Raw genomic sequence first — 16,867 nt, forward strand, 5'->3', positions numbered from 1 at the left:
ATCTTCTCGTATTACGGTTCCGTGGCGGTAGCCCTGCTGTGTTACCAGGATGTCAGGAGTGTTGATCGGTGGCAGGGACTCGATCTGTGATCTGATGGCTTGGCTGCATGCACGAAGTTGGCTAGCCAGCTGATGGTCGGCGAGGAACCTGTGAGTACTCCGTACGTCGGCGAGTGATCCATGCAAAATGCGGTCCTTGCTTGGATGCGAATCGATATGTTAGTACGGATGCAAGCCGTGTTCTTGGTCGCTTCCTCCACTCCCAGTTACCATTGGACGCCGTTGTGATTGGGTTCGGATGACCATGGAGTTGCTGGTGACGTGCATTGGGCGCTCCGGCAACACCTGCTGATTTTCGCCATGGTTGTCGTGGGGGCTCGATTTTGTGGCTTCCTCCGAATCAATCTGTGACCAGGAGATGAAAGTTTCTCTGGGGTGAGAGGAGGCTTGGGGGAAATCCCAGTGCACACGGTATCCATCGACGGTAGGTCATACCCCAATTCAATCTTGACCTGCTCCTTTCTGGGATGGTGTCGTCCTTGTCTCGTCCCAAAAGGTTTGGCTCGGGGCTTAAGGGTGATGGGGTCCAACAGGTCGTGTCGAGTGGCCAACCAAATAGAAGGGTGCCGAGCGGACTGTGGAGGGGGCTCACAAGAGGGTCGCTGTCGAGATGGAGTGAAGTCCAGTGACTAAGCTCATCGAGGGTCTGGTGTTGAGTATCAGCGAGACACCTGGAGCTGGACAGTCGAGGTAGGGAAGCATCTTGAAAGATGACAACAGCAGAGGAGCCAGGGCACCTCTTGCTTTATACATGGCAATGGCGAAACAAGGACGCCTTGCGGACCTGCGTGGGATATCGATATGCGTGGTCCCTCTGGTCCCTCCGAGCAGAAAGCGATTGTGATTGAACCTGAGAACCCGAGTGGCCGAACACGTGACCTCGGGCTGCCGTGTGCTCGGAAAGGACCGTCCTCACTGTGGGGCGCGAACAGGCCGCCAGATGCACAGAATCTCCCACTCCCGCCCGTTGTCGGTGTCGGTATGTCGTACTTAGATACTTCTGAGTTGGCCCAGGACGGACCGAGCTGAGTTCATCGGTTAGTCAGCAGCGATTACTCATCCTCATGTCGCTAAAAGTTTAGTGCCTCTAGCAGACGTCAACGACCTCGGGAGCTCCAACTTTCCATCCCAATTGTTCGCCTTCACTCTGCAAATACAGAGCAAAGGCCTCCGCGACTGCCTCTCGATCAATGCGTGAATCGCAAATCCCGCTGCAGCCTCTGACCCCGTTGACCCGCGGCTATCTCGCAGCATCGAGTGACAATCGCCAGCCATTATGCGGTAACAGTGAAGGATGGGGCCCACTGAGCCCTGACCGGTTCGATTTCACACCATGCTTCCTCGATGTCTGGATAGCTGTCGTGGCCGTGTTTGGCATCGTCGGAGGCGTTGCTGCTTTGTGGTATCTGTTCAACAAGTGTTCGAGTCAACCAGTCAAGAAGAATTGGCATTTCTACGCAAAGCTGGTATGCAGTTTGCACGGGGAACCTAGAGATTACATACTGACAAGAGTCATGTTAGGCCGCTATTGAAGCCCTTGTCGTGACCGTCGCTTTGCAAGCCGCGCTTCAAATTGAATACTATCCGGGCGTCTGGGCCGGCGATTTCAGGTTCTGGACTACGATCCTCACAATACTCTCCCTTTCTGTCATCTTCTACGTCCAATATACTGAGCACTGGAGATCGAGGAACGCTAATGGCGTTGTCCTCTTCTACTGGTTACTCTTCTTGATCGCCGAAGGGGTCAAATTGCGTTCGCTGGTGTCCCAGCAACTGCACCGCACCCATGTAGCCTACTTCGTCGTTTTCACGGTCGGTGTAGGGCTGGCGGCCGTAGAGTTCCTCCTCGAGTGGCTGGTGCAGAAGCGGTTGAGTGACTACGACGCGCTTGGAGACGATGACGAGTGCCCTTACGAGTATGCAAACGTCTTCAGTGTATTGACCTTTAGCTGGATGACTCCGCTGATGAAGCGCGGTTACAAAACCTTCCTTACTCAGGACGATCTGTGGAACCTCAGAAAACGCGACACCACCAAGGCAACCGCTACCTCATTCGAAAAAGCGTGGCGGCAAGAGGTGAAGAAGAAGCACCCGTCGCTATGGCTAGCACTGTTTCGCGCGTTTGGTGGACCATACATCCGAGGAGGTGTCATCAAAACCGCAAGCGACGTTCTCTACTTCGCTCAGCCCCAGTTGCTCAGGCTCTTAATCAAGTTTGTGGCGTCGTACGACACCGACCACCCCCAACCCGTCGCGCGGGGTGCAGCCATCGCTCTCTCCATGTTCGCCGTCTCGGTTACACAGACGGCATGTCTGCACCAGTACTTTCAACGTGCCTTCGAGACGGGAATGCGAATCAAATCTGCGCTGACTGCGGCTATCTATGCCAAAGCTACCCGCCTCTCAAATGAGGGGAGAGCAACCAAATCGACCGGAGACATTGTTAATTACATGGCTGTGGATACGCAGCGTCTGCACGATCTAGCCCAATATGGGCAACAGTTATGGTCCGCTCCCTTCCAAATCATCCTTTGCATGCTTTCCTTGTATCAGTTGCTAGGATACAGCATGTTCGCTGGTGTCGGCGCCATGATCATCATGATTCCGGTCAATGGGTGGATTGCGCGGTTCATGAAGACGCTTCAGAAAGAGCAGATGCAGAATAAGGACGCAAGGACGAGACTTATGACGGAAATCTTGAACAACATGAAGTCCATCAAGCTATACGCGTGGACGACTGCCTTCATCAACAAGCTTAACCATATCCGCAACGACCAGGAACTGAGAACACTGCGAAAGATCGGAGCCGCGCAGGCATTCTCACAGTTCACGTGGTCCACGACCCCATTTTTGGTATCTTGCTCAACCTTTGCCGTCTTCGTCTTCACCCAGGACAAGCCATTGACGACTGACATCGTGTTTCCGGCTCTTACCCTGTTCAATCTTCTAACGTTCCCGCTGGCGATCCTCCCGATGGTGATTACTTCGATAGTAGAAGCAAGCGTGGCAGTTGGCCGCATCACCAGTTTTTTCCTCGCCGAGGAACTGCAGGACGATGCGGTTCTTCGCGAGGACGGCGATGTTGAAGTCGGTGATGAAACTGTCCGTATTCGTGAGGCCGCTTTCACTTGGAACAAAAACGAGGAGCGTCTGGCTCTGCAAGATATTAACTTTTCGGCACATAAGGGAGAGTTGTGCTGTATTGTGGGTCGCGTAGGCTCGGGCAAGTCCTCCCTACTGCAGGCAGTCCTTGGTGATCTATGGAAGATCAGGGGCGAAGTCGTCGTACGGGGAAGGACTGCTTATGTTCCACAACAGGCCTGGGTTATGAATGCCTCTGTGCGTGAGAACATCGTCTTTGGCCATCGATGGGATCCACAATTCTACGAGAGGACTGTCAAGGCTTGCGCTCTCCGCGATGATTTTGCATCTCTGCCTGATGGCGATCAAACGGAGGTGGGTGAACGCGGGATCTCTCTATCTGGGGGTCAAAAAGCTAGACTCACCCTCGCCAGAGCTGTTTATGCTCGCGCTGATGTCTACCTCCTCGATGATTGTTTATCTGCAGTGGACCAGCATGTTGGCCGCCATTTGATCGACAACGTGTTTGGCCCGAAAGGGATATTGGCTGGGAAAACGCGAATCCTTGCCACCAATTCTATACCCGTCCTCATGGAAGCTGACATGATATCTCTCCTGCGAGATGGTAGGATCATCGAGAGAGGCACTTACGGCCAACTCATGGCCATGAAGGGGGAGATTGCAAATCTTATCAGAGCTTCACAGGCGGAAGATCAGTCGGAATCCGAGAGCAAGGCCTCCGAAAGCGTCATGAGTGATGAGGAAAACACCATCTACGGCACCAGCCCAACTTCCGACGAAGGACAAAACCGTGAGGACGCTGAAGCCGCGCAAGAGAACATTGCTCAGCTGGCACCCTTGACCGCAGGGAACGGGAGGGCCCGTAATTCCAGCTTCCATACGCTCCGCCGCGCGAGCACCGCCAGTTTCAAGGGGCCTCGCGGCAAGACGCTCGACGAAGAAGGCGGATTGAAGAGCAAACAAACCAAGGAATTCTCTGAGCAGGGTAAAGTAAAGTGGTCTGTCTACAAGGAGTATGCGAAGACTAGCAATCTGGCGGCCGTTGCCATCTACCTTGCGCTCCTGATCGGCGCCCAAACAGCATCAGTTGGTAGGTGTTGGATATCGTTCTCCAGAGCGGCTACTGAGATCTTGTAGGCGGCAGTGTGTGGCTCAAGAAGTGGTCGGACACCAATCAGAAGTACGGGAGCAACCCTCATGTCGGCAAGTTCATCGGCGTGTACTTTGCCTTTGGTGTCGGATCCGCTGCTCTCGTCGTTTTCCAGACGCTCATACTGTGGATCTTCTGTTCGATCGAGGTAAGCGTGCACCCGGCCCAGTGTTTCGTGGATGAAGTATGCTTAAAGCGAATGGATGCTGATTTGCTGGCCAGGCAAGCAGAAAGCTCCATGAGCGGATGGCGTTTGCCATCTTCCGCTCTCCAATGAGCTTCTTTGAAACGACCCCCGCGGGACGCATTCTCAACCGCTTTTCCAGGTATGCTCGTTCCATCTCCCTGCGTGGACAGCAACCTGCCCCGCCGCTTTCTTGTGGAGGGATTGGGTCTAGAACTGTCTCTGTGTCCTGAAAACCCCAGCTGACGTTATTGCAGTGACATCTACAAGGTGGATGAAGTCTTGGCCAGAACATTCAACATGTTATTCGTCAATTCTGCCAGAGGTTGGTGGCTTCTTTCGAAATCCCGTGCAAGTACAGCGTTATTGACCATCTCTAGCCTTTTTCACCCTGGCGATTATATCTGCAATGGCGCCGATATTTGTGACGCTCATCATACCCCTCGCTGCGCTCTACCTCTATATACAGAGATACTACCTGAGGACATCTAGAGAGTTGAAGCGTCTTGACAGTGTCAGTCGCAGCCCCATCTATGCTCATTTCCAGGAGTCTCTGAGTGGCATGAGCACAATCCGTGCCTATCGCCAGCAGAAGCGATTTGAGCTGGAGAACGAGTGGCGCGTAGATGCAAACTTGAGGGCGTATTTCCCTTCGATCAACGCGAACAGATGGCTTGCAGTCCGACTGGAGTTCATCGGCTCCGTCATCATCCTGGCAGCGGCAGGATTTGCCATCATCTCGGTCACTAGCCGGAGCGGTTTGTCCGCTGGCTGGGTCGGCTTGGCCATGTCCTACGCCCTCCAAATTACACAGAGTCTGAACTGGATTGTACGGCAGACGGTGGAAGTGGAAACGAACATTGTCTCCGTGGAACGGGTCCTTGAATACGCGGCGCTGCCCAGCGAAGCTCCTGAAATCATCTCCAAGAACAGACCGCCCATAAGTTGGCCGTCCCAGGGCGCAGTGTCCTTCAACAACTACAGCGCTCGTTATCGCCCGGGCCTCGACCTGGCTTTGAAGAACATTAACCTCCAGATCCATGCCCACGAGAAGGTTGGTGTTGTTGGAAGAACTGGGGCTGGCAAAAGCTCCCTGACTTTGGCATTATTCCGAATCATCGAGCCATCTGAAGGCTTCGTGAGCATTGACAACCTAAACACTAGTACTATCGGGCTGTTGGACCTTCGTAGACGCCTGGCCATCATCCCCCAAGATGCGGCTTTGTTCGAGGGCAGTGTGCGGGACAATTTGGATCCTGGCCACATTCACGACGACACCGAGTTATGGAGCGCTTTAGGTACGTCATAACGCCGCTGGCATATTGCAGATGGGCGCAGCTGATGGCGTGACAGACCATGCACGACTGAAAGATCACGTCGCTAGTATGCCAGGGAAGCTGGATGCTCGTGTGAATGAAGGAGGTAGGCAATGTGCCATGGAAAGACGACATGCTCTTTTACTGACCCGTTCCGCTTGTAGGTTCCAACCTGAGCGCTGGACAGAGGCAGCTCGTTTCGTTGGCGCGAGCACTTCTCGCGCCAAGCAACATTCTGGTACTCGATGAAGCAACTGTACGTGTTTCTGAAGCTACCTACTACCCCTTCTGTTGCTGAATCCGATGCAGGCCGCCGTGGATGTGGAGACAGACGCAATGCTCCAGGCCACGTTAAGGAGTAGCATGTTCCGTAACCGTACGATCATCACCATTGCTCACAGGATCAACACCATTCTCGACTCGGACCGCATCATCGTGCTGGACCGCGGCACTGTTGCTGAGTTCGACACGCCGGCTGAACTGGTGCGCCAGAGGGGACTCTTCTACGAGTTGGTGAAGGAGGCAAACCTGCTGAACGCACTGGACGTTGCACAGTCATGATTCTGAGCGGGGCTCTTGGAAGAGCCCTGGGTGGTTTTATGGGTGATGGAGCGGCCAGAGAAGGCCCACGGGGTAGGCCGGGCCGGCTGCAGGGAGTGCAGTTGAGGGACCATGACTACTTCCATCACCCACCATGCCCTGGAATCCTGGAGAATGGAGGTTTGCCGTGTACAGGGGAGACTACTATTAAGCACAAGGCCGGGCGACCGCTAGCGGAGGACGCCTGCCCAGGTCGCACCCACACTTACAGGAAAAAGAGAACTTGCAATGTGCCGCTTCCCCCACTCTCTTATGTGTTGTTTTGTCCCACCGGTGCATGGCGAGTTTGCTGCTGTGCATCCTTCTGCGACTGGGGCCGGTTAATCCCTTGTGGACTCTGTACCACATCCTAACGACTTGTTTTGGTGGCTGCAGAGCCCAGCCAGCCATTCGAGCCGTGGTAAGCGAGAAGCAGTGACTTCGATTTGTTTCATCCATGAGCCAGGCTGGTGGAGAAATTCATACCTGTTGACGGTTGCAACGCGTGGGAGTTGTGGGAGATGCTAGACGACTGTGTGCCATGGCGGTATGCGGCGTTCCCCTGTGTAACTTTCGACGAGTGGTCTCCGTCACTTACTCCCCTCCCTCTCCGCGGCAGCCCGCAGGCTTCATGTCTCTCCACGCTTTTGACGGCATGCATGTCGCTCGACAGGTTCACTCTGGCCCCGCCCTCTCCCCACCCATTTCTTTTTCCCGTCGTTGGCGCGCGCATTGGGCGAGATTTGTGCACGGCGGGTGTCATACAGTAAACGGTGAGAGGATGCAAAGGTTGCCACACCAAAGCACTTGTCCTTGGTACTTGGCTTGGTCAATACTGTGATATTCGCCGGTATTTGGGCCAGACGTTTCCGGAGGACAGGGGTTTCCAGCTTCGTACGGTACAGTATAGGTATGGTGCTTCCCTACCCGCAGCCATCATGTACGCCTACATACGCCTCTCGCCGCCCATTATCTGCGCGCACGGGCACCCGGGGCGAACGGGTAGAGCGCAGAATGCTGGGGAGTGTGTACGGGCGCGGAAGGCAATTCTGTTTCCCCGGCCAGCCTTCCCAGGCTTCTCAAGGGTTGTTGATTGGCGACCACGGCCCAGATGCTTGAGAGCTCTCGTTGCTCAGATCGAGGGACCCCCTTCACAGTCGTCTCAAACGGCTACGGCCCCAGCCCTGGCGTCATGGCATTTCATGTTTGCTTTAGCAGGGTTTCCCTGTAGACTAATGAAAATGGAGACCGGTGCCAGTCTGCAGCTGTCTGTTTTCCAGGACCTCACCTGCAACTCTCCACAAGATTGAGCCCATCTACCTCGCTGGCCTAAATACAACCCCCGCAAGGGCCTCAGCGACCTCTCTACTTATATCAGCTCTGATAAAACATCGGGTTCCCAGCGTTGTTTTCACGTGGACCCCAAACTCATTGCACAGGAGGCCCTGTTTCGTTGCGCTTCAATCACTGACGGCTGAAGCGGCTCCTGGTCCTACTCTGCCTCAACGTGTTGCACAACACCATTTTCCCTCATCGCCCTCAACTGAGAGAGAATTCCTTGGAGGGAAAGGGATATCCCTACGGTATCTTCACGGAAGCCGGTTCGTTGTCGGTCACACTCGTTTTGCCGCTCGAGGATAGGTATTGCATTATTGACTGCTATCCCAACCCCTATTTTCCCCTCCAAAGTAAGTTGCCTTGCCAGTTTTTAGAAGCATCAAACACGTCAGCACGAGTAAATGCTCCTCTAGCAATGCTCAGCTCAGCTCAGCAAAATCACGATCTAATCTCCCTTTCCCCTATCATCTCCATGATATTTTCATCGCCCCAAACCCGCAACGTGCTAGCTCTGACTTTAGACAGACAAGGCCGTCAATCTACCTGGATATACAGATTGAGGCTGTTCAAGAACTTGTTGCGTGTGCTTGGATAGGGAGTTTCCCACATCTGTCGAACATAACGAGCAACAGGCTGCGCGCTGTTCTCCCGACATGGCACGAGGACACGCGCAAGGCGTGCAGAGGAAGTGCGGTGGTAATGAAGAAGTTCCAGTAGCTGATGCCTCTGCAAGCGCGGCTGGCTTCTACGATGAGCACTGGGGGGAAGTGCTTGACTGTGGCCCAAGCGTAAGTCAATAGTTTATCTCTCACGAGCTGGCCTCTTTTTATATCTTCATGTAATTGCCCTTGTCCTCCTCACCCTCAGCTGCGGAGTCGGAAACACCGACCGTTTGGCGCTTTTATACCACCCTGGCCCTTAATACTGCAACCTGTAGGTATATGCTGACAACAAGATGCGGATAAGACCCAGGAGCCGTTGATTCGGGACCCTGAGGACCTTCAAGTCACAGGCATCCCTATCGGCCACTTTCAGGTGCCTGTTGGCTTGGGTGACCATCTCGACTCGACCACGTCTTTCGCACCAGTCGCTGGCTTTGAGCATGCCTGCAACCCTGCAGAGCTTGCTCAGCACTTTGTACCCCTTTCTCGCCTCCAACAATCGTCCGAAGATTCAGTGCTGGCCTTGTCAAAGGGTTAGTATCGTGACCCCTCTCACTTCTCAATGCATACTGACCATCACAGCGGCATCCGACGAAGGAAATCACAAGGAGACAAATCAACAGTCTGAAGCGTCTGCTCGAACATCTGCTCTTCAGCAGTCTGACGACGCGATCAGACAAAGGAAGAGGCGATCCGATCAACATCGCGAGTGGAAGCCGTCTCGTACCAGCCGTCTTCAATCCGATGAGCAACTGGTTTCTACAACCGTTGAACGCTCGACGTTGGCTACAACTTCCATCGACACTTGCCCGACCTATTCCTTCCGTATTGGCGATTTAGATGCAGTCATTGACTTTTTCAAGCAGCGCTTCCAGGAGCTCACAACAAAACCCTTGAAAGCCTTAGTTCCTATATGGTTGAAGCTGGCAGAGCCTAATCGAAAGCAACACTACGGCAACGGCAAATACACTTACAAAACCCCCGGTGAAGATCTCTCGTCGACATGCTACCCACCATGGTGGCCAGCAGACATCCCTTACAAGGAGCCGGCTCATCTCAAAGGTCCAAGTAGGCGATACCTATCCTCCATGCGAGCTGTGAAAAACTAATCAGCTACAGAGCTTATACGTATCGCAATCCACATCCTGCTGCTACACCGCTATCCAGACGCCGACGGAAAGCGACGAGTCAATTGGATATATAAATTGAAAGCGAAGACCGACCTCTGGATACAGTGTGCCGAGTCTGATTGTTTCGCTTCCAGCAAGGATCCCGCCTACAGGGACTCTATGAAACAGAGAGCTACCCAGGAGATCTTTCCAGAAATTCTTGACGTTGCGCAGTCGTACGAGGATCACCTCGCGCAACTTGAGGAACGAGGCACGGTTGCTTCCCGAGAATCCAATGCTATGCTTGGAAAAGTGCACACATGGCGGCCTGCTACAAAGACGATCAAAAAGACTCGCCGGTCACGATCCGAACACTCCGAATCTCGTACTAAGCGCCGCCGCTGCGACGACGCCCAGCCTGAGCCGTTACAGGAAGAGGGCAGTGCTTCTAACAAGAGGAGAGTTAAGAGCCCTTCAGCAGATGTTACGCGCGAGAATACTCCTTGCAACGATCGGAATCTCGAACACTTCAACCGTGCCGACCTTTCTCCAATAGTCTCGCCGAGCGGTTTAAATGCAGCTTCTCCTCCACGCGCGGTCAGGACGTTGGTGCCTCCATCCAACTTTATCCCCGCTGCCGTTGCCGGACCAAACGGTCAACCTACGTCCCATCATGTCTTCCCATCTAATGGATTCTGCGCAAACTGCAGATGCCCTCACTGCTGCACACCACCGACGTTCAACCCGATCCATGGTCTACCGAATACCGCTTTCTATCCCTCTTACACCGCCGGACCAGCGCATGGCCATTTCATGAACACTGCTGTTCCGGACTACACATTCTTTGCAACCTCGATGGAGGAGAAGCCACAATGGTCTTCGTTCAGTTCCTCGGATACCGTATTAGACGATACTCAGGGACCGGTCGACTTCGTTGGCTACAATCCTCTTCAGGCGGACATCAATGGTCTGACTCGTCAAAACATCCCACAGTTCCCGATTCCTCCTCAACAATTTCCTCATGGGTCACCTATGCGATTCTGAGTTAGGTGATCATCCCCTGGATGTTTTGATTCTTCCTTTCCCGTACCTGTAAAGTGTTTCCTATGTCTCTCAAACGTCCACTTCGCGCCCTGGTAACGACTTCATGAATTACGAATTTCCTTTGGCGGTAAGTGCGGTACACTTCGTCAGCTTCTTGGGATTCGATTCGGCTGCATGCCTGGCGTCTGCCTTTCCTAAACCCGTGGGTTTGCTTCGGCACAATCTCACACATCTCTATCGTCTTCGAATCCCCCGTGGGCTGTTTACTCCATGCTTCATGCCGTCACGACTCTCAAAGAAACGATAATGGTAATGGTCAAAGCATTGATGGTGTTGTCGTTAGGCCCATAAAAACGCACGTTCAGCTGCCTCCGGCGCCCAATTGTTTCAGTTTCTTATCGTCTTCCAATATTGGTACATAGCTGCAACGCAAATCTCGATGATAGTTGTCAAAAGAATACCCTCAGCTTGGATGATGGCACCCAGCTGAAAGGGTTGATTGCAAACCCTTATTAGTACCTTGCTGCTTTGCTCTGTAGGCGAGCTTGAAACGTTGCGGTGATCAGGGAGCTCCATGAACAATAACTATCAGCTGCAAACCATTACATTGCCCACGCCAAGCTTTCAGCCAAGATGGTGTGGCCCGAGCTTCATGAACTTGAACAAGCAACACATTCACTGCAAACCAACTCCTTTGTCGCGACCGGCCAGTTGTACTCACCAAACGCACCCGTCGTGGGACTCAATCGTCAAGTCATTGAATCAGGAGTCACAGCTGCCCATGCGACTGAGTTCTGTTTAGACAGACCCTCCCGTCGAGATACCTGCTACCGCACTTTCACCCAACCCTCGAACCGCGCATGACCTTGCCGACCCTCAGGCTGTGTCGATCCTGCCACCATGGCGCGCCGCGGAAGAGGAGGATATGATCGCGGCGCGAGCGACCGTGGTGGAAGAGGAGGGGGAGTGTCCGTCCGCGGCGCAGCGTCTCGAAACCCTGGCGCGTCGTCGCAATCGATCGGCAACAATACAACCACTATGGCGACCAGCTCCACGCCCTCGGCCAAACGTGGAGGTTGGAGCGACCGTGGCCAGCGCGGCGGCGCATTCAGGGGCGTGGGAGTTGCGAGAGGAGGCACGTCAAGGGGAAGCCCAAGAGGACGGGGTGGTCATAGGTACGTCTTCCCTTTTCTTAGGGCTTTTCAAAGGACCGGCTGGACTTGAACTAGACCTACTCTCGGACTGGACTATTTCTTTTATCGCCGCTTCGATCTCCGTCTTCGAAACCGAGCCGGGCGCAGTTCAAGAGACGTTAGGCGCCGAGCAAGTTACTGATTGTTTTTCTGCAGCACGCCCTTGGCCTCCTCAACCAACAATGACTTCAACTCGACCCCTTTCCCTCACACAGACTACGTGCAAAGACTCAACTATGTACGTTCCCGCCCCCGTTCGAGCACGCTCATACTGCTTACTACCGATGCCTAGCTTAAAAATGATCGGCCCCGCCAGCGCGCACAATTGATAAAGGAGAAGCGAATGGATCCCGATGGCCCAATGCATCTCAGCCAGGCCGTCAAGCGAATTGGTATCTGCGAAGACATGTGCCCAGAGTACGAACGTGTCCGGCGCATTGTGGAGGAGGATCTTAAACTCCCGGAATACGTAAGGCTACTTTAGGGTATACAAATTGGACACCCCTAACTTAATGTAGACGGCTGAGAGTCTGGCATTGAACGATCGCAGAGCACGGGTACCGGACGAATCCCGCATGGTTAAAGCATATCAACGTTCTGCAGCCGGTATGGAAACTGAACTCGTCACGGACATCCGGTCACCGGCTGCTTGCCTGGTACGTGGGAATCTAGAAATACTGTAAAACGCGTGCTGACGAGCTCAGAAAACCATGAACTATATGATGGGCCGTCTGGATGACGAGGACTTCGAGTTCCTTTACGGTTGGCTATGGGATCGCACCCGCGCCGTTCGAAAGGATTTGCGAACTCAAGCTATTGACCGACCCGAAGACCTCCGCGCTTATTTAGAATGCTTTGAGCAATGCGCCCGATTCTTGTTGCTTTCCCTTCATCACATGTCGTTGTCCGAAAACGAAGATTATTCGCATCAACAAGATGTTGAGCAACTCAACCAGACTTTCATATCCCTCAAGCAGCGTTATGCGGATAACCGACGGGCCAAGATACTCTCAGATAATGAGGCCGAATTCCAAGCGTACAGACTCATCATTGCTCTTTCCACCGGCGACGAGAAGGTGGAATACGAGATCCAGACACTCCCGGAATCAATACGCCGCAATCGCAGAGTACAAACTGCGATGCAGATCTACCGAGCGGGCAAGATGGCGAGCAGCAAGAGCCGCACGTTCAGCGAAGCTCAGCAAAACTGGAAAGCTTTTTGGGATTTGGTCCAATCCTCCGCAGTATCCTATCTCATGGCTTGTGCTGCGGAACTCTTCTTCAACCAAGTTCGGTACAATGTACTTGAAACTTTACGCCGGGCATATCGTCAGGGATCCGCCAAGCAGGCAAATCAAGAGAATGTGCATGGAGAATGGCTGGTAGCCGAACTGGTTGAGATGCTAGGCTTTGATTCTGCCGATGATGTTCGGGAATATTGCCAGGTTTATGGTTACACGACCATTACGATGGAGAGTGGTGAAGAATATGTCAACTTCTCTGCTGGCAAGGGGGCTGAAGATCCGAACGGGCCTAAACCACAAACTTTCTCGCAGAGGCTCGTTGAATCTAAAAGACATCACAGATTACTTTCTGCAGTGATCAGAGGCATGTCTGTGAAGGAAGCAAGAATCAATGGATTGGTTGAAGAGCCGGATCTCGAGATGGAAGCTGAGGACTCTTTATTCGTTCCGGAAGGCCCTACTTCAACGCCCGCTAAGACCGGCGCCTTCACATCCCTTTCGTCGGCGACTCAATCTCCTTTCAATCCCAATGCAAGTGTATTTCGACCTGCAACGTCTACGGCCCAGACGACGAGTACATCCGCGGCAACCGTACCCGCGAAACCAAGCATATTTGCCACGCCAGCCAACAGCTTTTCTGCAACCACAAATCCGTTCCAGGCCCAAGCCGCCTCTCAAGCGGGTTCTGCGGCTGAGGCGCCTTCCGTCTTCGCGAGCCCATTCTCCACGATAAGTCCAGCAACGGGACAAACTATCCAACCTGGACTGTTCAATCCATCGACTCACTCTATCAAGTTTGCGGCTAAAGACTCTTTGTCGAACCTCAGCCCGGTAGCTGGAGAGAAGAGCCAGTCAGGGTTGTTCAATGCATCTGATACTACTGTCAACTCCAGCTTTGCCTCCATTGGAACCGCCTCCTCTGCGCCCAGCTCGTCTACTACCATCACGACAGCTGGCGCGCAGGATGCTCCCTCGGCAAAGCCGACGTCTTCCCCATTTGCAAGTGCATTTCCGCCCAAAGAATCGGCACCGCAAGCAACCGTGACATCACCTTTTTTCCAAGGACTCTCTACTACCAAGGTGGCTACGCCAGCCTCAACAGCACCGGATTCAATTTTCAAACCCTCACCACAGCCTTTCAAGACTTCCTTGGAGGCATCGAGCCCCTTCACTTTTCCAGCGACCCAGGCGACAACACCCAAACCATCGATTCTGTCAAGCTCGGTCTCATCTACTGGACCTGCGAAAAAGGTCACTTTTGCTTTGGCTGAAGGAGAGCCAACGGACAAAGTTGATGAGCAACGACGGAAGAAGGAAGAGGAGGAACGTCGGCTTCAAGAGGAAAAGCTACGGCAAGCACGGGAGGAGAGGGAGCGTGCGAAGCAGGCACAGCAACAACGGGAACGCGAGGAACAGGAGCGACGGGCACGGGAGGAACAGGAGCGGAGATTACGGGAAGAGCAACAGCGTCGAGCGCTCGAGGAACAGCAACGTACCATAGAAGCACAGCGTCGGCAGCAGGCACAGCTGCTGGATGATGCTTTCAACGCTCTTACTAACAATGTGTTTTTCGACCCTATGGAGGGCTTGTTAACGCAATTCATCGAGCAGCAAGTCAAGAGAATATTACCGAAAGCGAAAGAGGATGTTTGGTGGGAACGTGCACAAGAGAAAGCCGAAGAAATGTACCAACGGAAGCGACTACAACTGGCTCGCTTTTATGCCGTTCGATGGTACCAGCAGGTGCAAAAAAAGAAACGTGCACGTCGCGCTCGAGAGAGGCGGCGATGGTTAAAAGAGCATAAAACGGAACTGTTAGCATTGCCGAAAGAGGGGACCAACAGCGAAGACTTGGAGAATGTACAAGCGAATGGATTCAAGAAGCCTAGTCTGCCGGCTAGTGCCAGTTTCGCTTCTTCGAGAAAGAGCACGGACTCTGCGAAGAAGGGAGAAGAGCCAGTAAATGGAATCACAGGCAGACTAGCAAGGCCAAAGACGAAGGAGAAACCAGTGCAGCTTCCTGCAGAGAAAGAGAACATCAATCCGCTACCACAGCCGATACCGAAGCCAGTTTCAATGCAACCATACAAGAACAACGCCATGCCCGCCGATCGCACAGAAACCACTTGGTTCCAGCTGCGAGCCCGCGGACTCGACCCGTCCAAGATTCTCAAGCGCGGTTTCGACGATCCCGAATCCTCAGAAGAGGAACAAGTCCACGAGCAGAACCGCAAACGGGCTCGGACCTCAGCATCCGACTCGCAGAATGATCTGGACGCTCTGGCGCGTTATGAGCGGTTCAAGCAGACCTTCAAGCTCAACAATTCGGCTCAACTAACGGAGCACTCGCCCGTTCACGCTCGATCGCGGAGTTCTTCCTACGCCAGTGCGGCACCGACAGACCACTCACTCTCACGTACCCTGGACGTTGTCGCGCGTGCACGCGCCCTCCTTTCTGAGGGACATGCTTCCACGCGACCAGCGTCTCCGTCTCCAGGGGCAACACCTGTCCGGCACGAATTCAGTCGCAGTGTACCGGACTTGACCTCCGGTATGAAGGGCGGCGGCTACACGGACTCCGCCGCTCGCAGCACCTACACGCAACCGGCCGTCCCCGCCAATAAACCCGCGTACTGGTACCGACAGAGCCGGTTCGTACCTCGCCATTTATACGGCAAAGGACCGGAAGCAGTGCTCGAGTATTATAGACAATCGCGGGGAGTTGGGAGCGGGAGCCTCAGTGGTGGCAGCGTGGGTGGCGGTGGTGGGAATGTCGTGGGTGAGGAGACATCGATTCGGATGCAGCCGCCGGCGGCGCAACAGCAGGTACAGGACAGTGCGGAGATTCAGCTATCCAGCCCGATTCCGACGCAGGTGTCTTATGTGCACATGGAGACGCAGAGCCAGGTGCACATGGAGGTGGAAATGCAGGAGCAGACGCAGATGGGGTCGCAGAAGGCCGCGGATATTAGGGAGGAGACGTCGTTGTATTACAGCGAGGATGCGGGGGTTCCGCGCAGCAGCAGGCCGTACTATGGAGAGGATATGGATGAGGTTGTGGATGCAGCCGAGGACGAGTTCGCTGAGGGAGAGGAGGAGGAAGTCGACGTCGTAGACGAGAGCGAGGGTGACGGGGTCCAGCACGAAGGAGAAGAAGAGTATGGAAACGACTACTCCGAAGAAGCCAACGTGTATCGTCGCTACGACAAGTACGACGGCGACGAGGAGGAAGCAGACGAAGAGGAAGGACATTTTGGACATGACAGGGAGGTGGAGGAGTACGGGAAGGAGGACCCAGAAGATGCCAATGTGTATCGCTACGAGGACGAGCAGGGAGACGACGAAGAAGAAGGAGAAGAAGAAGACTATGACGAGGATGAGGACGAAGAAGAAGACGAAGAAGAAGAGGACGAGGAAGACGAGGAAGACGAAGAAGACGAAGAAGACGAAGAAGAAGAGCCGGAACAGCAAGCCCAGCGCCCGCAATCCTACATGGGCGGCGCGACTCAAGACGATGCGATTGAGCTCTCCGACTAAGAGCTTGCTTGCCCACTCAGGTGCTGCATGCACATCATAAGTTGGGAGCGTCTTCCGTCCTTCTGTCCTGTATATATACATCATCCCAGTGTATTACTGCATCCTTGATTTGGGCATAGCGTTGGCGTTGGCGTTGTCTTTGCTCTGCTTCCTTTGCTATCGGTGGGGAGACTTGAAAAGGCCCATATAATGATACCCCGGTTGGCAGAATGATGCAAAAATGAAATCAAAAACTGACTGCTACTGTTTTGGCACGGGAAAAGCTATATGATGTTATCGGACTTTTCGTGCACAAAACGGAGAAGTTGGGACCAACTGCAAAAAATTGACACCGATTAGAAGGGCCAAA

General features: G+C 53.7%; 4 protein-coding genes across 4 annotated transcripts; all 4 read left to right on the plus strand.

Moving 5' to 3' along the window:
- Positions 1–1,250: 1,250 nt before the first annotated feature.
- Positions 1,251–6,373, plus strand: EI97DRAFT_459509 (multidrug resistance-associated protein 1; the record flags this gene model as incomplete). Its single annotated transcript, XM_033801014.1, has 9 exons — positions 1,251–1,526; positions 1,582–4,252; positions 4,300–4,460; positions 4,535–4,638; positions 4,754–4,821; positions 4,877–5,794; positions 5,850–5,918; positions 5,977–6,068; positions 6,122–6,373. 9 exons carry the CDS (start codon positions 1,251–1,253, stop codon positions 6,371–6,373), a joined length of 4,611 nt encoding a protein of 1,536 aa, XP_033652745.1.
- A 2,009-nt stretch (positions 6,374–8,382) lies between these two features.
- Positions 8,383–10,544, plus strand: EI97DRAFT_459510 (uncharacterized protein; the record flags this gene model as incomplete). Its single annotated transcript, XM_033801015.1, has 4 exons — positions 8,383–8,517; positions 8,702–8,924; positions 8,974–9,459; positions 9,511–10,544. 4 exons carry the CDS (start codon positions 8,383–8,385, stop codon positions 10,542–10,544), a joined length of 1,878 nt encoding a protein of 625 aa, XP_033652746.1.
- Positions 10,545–11,387: 843 nt separating this feature from the next.
- Positions 11,388–12,189, plus strand: EI97DRAFT_81250 (uncharacterized protein). The gene has a single exon (XM_033803101.1). The coding sequence runs from the start codon at positions 11,470–11,472 to the stop codon at positions 12,064–12,066; it is 597 nt and encodes a 198-aa protein (XP_033652747.1). The 5' UTR covers positions 11,388–11,469; the 3' UTR covers positions 12,067–12,189.
- On the plus strand, positions 11,696–16,863 carry EI97DRAFT_400701 (uncharacterized protein). Its single transcript, XM_033796443.1, has 3 exons — positions 11,696–12,206; positions 12,256–12,393; positions 12,442–16,863. The coding sequence occupies exons 1-3, from the start codon at positions 12,081–12,083 to the stop codon at positions 16,516–16,518; spliced, it is 4,341 nt and encodes a 1,446-aa protein (XP_033652748.1). The 5' UTR covers positions 11,696–12,080; the 3' UTR covers positions 16,519–16,863.
- Positions 16,864–16,867: the final 4 nt, after the last annotated feature.

The sequence above is a fragment of the Westerdykella ornata genome (genome assembly GCF_010094085.1).
Source record: "Westerdykella ornata strain CBS 379.55 unplaced genomic scaffold EI97scaffold_15, whole genome shotgun sequence".
In the NCBI taxonomy this organism is placed as follows: domain Eukaryota; kingdom Fungi; phylum Ascomycota; class Dothideomycetes; order Pleosporales; family Sporormiaceae; genus Westerdykella; species Westerdykella ornata.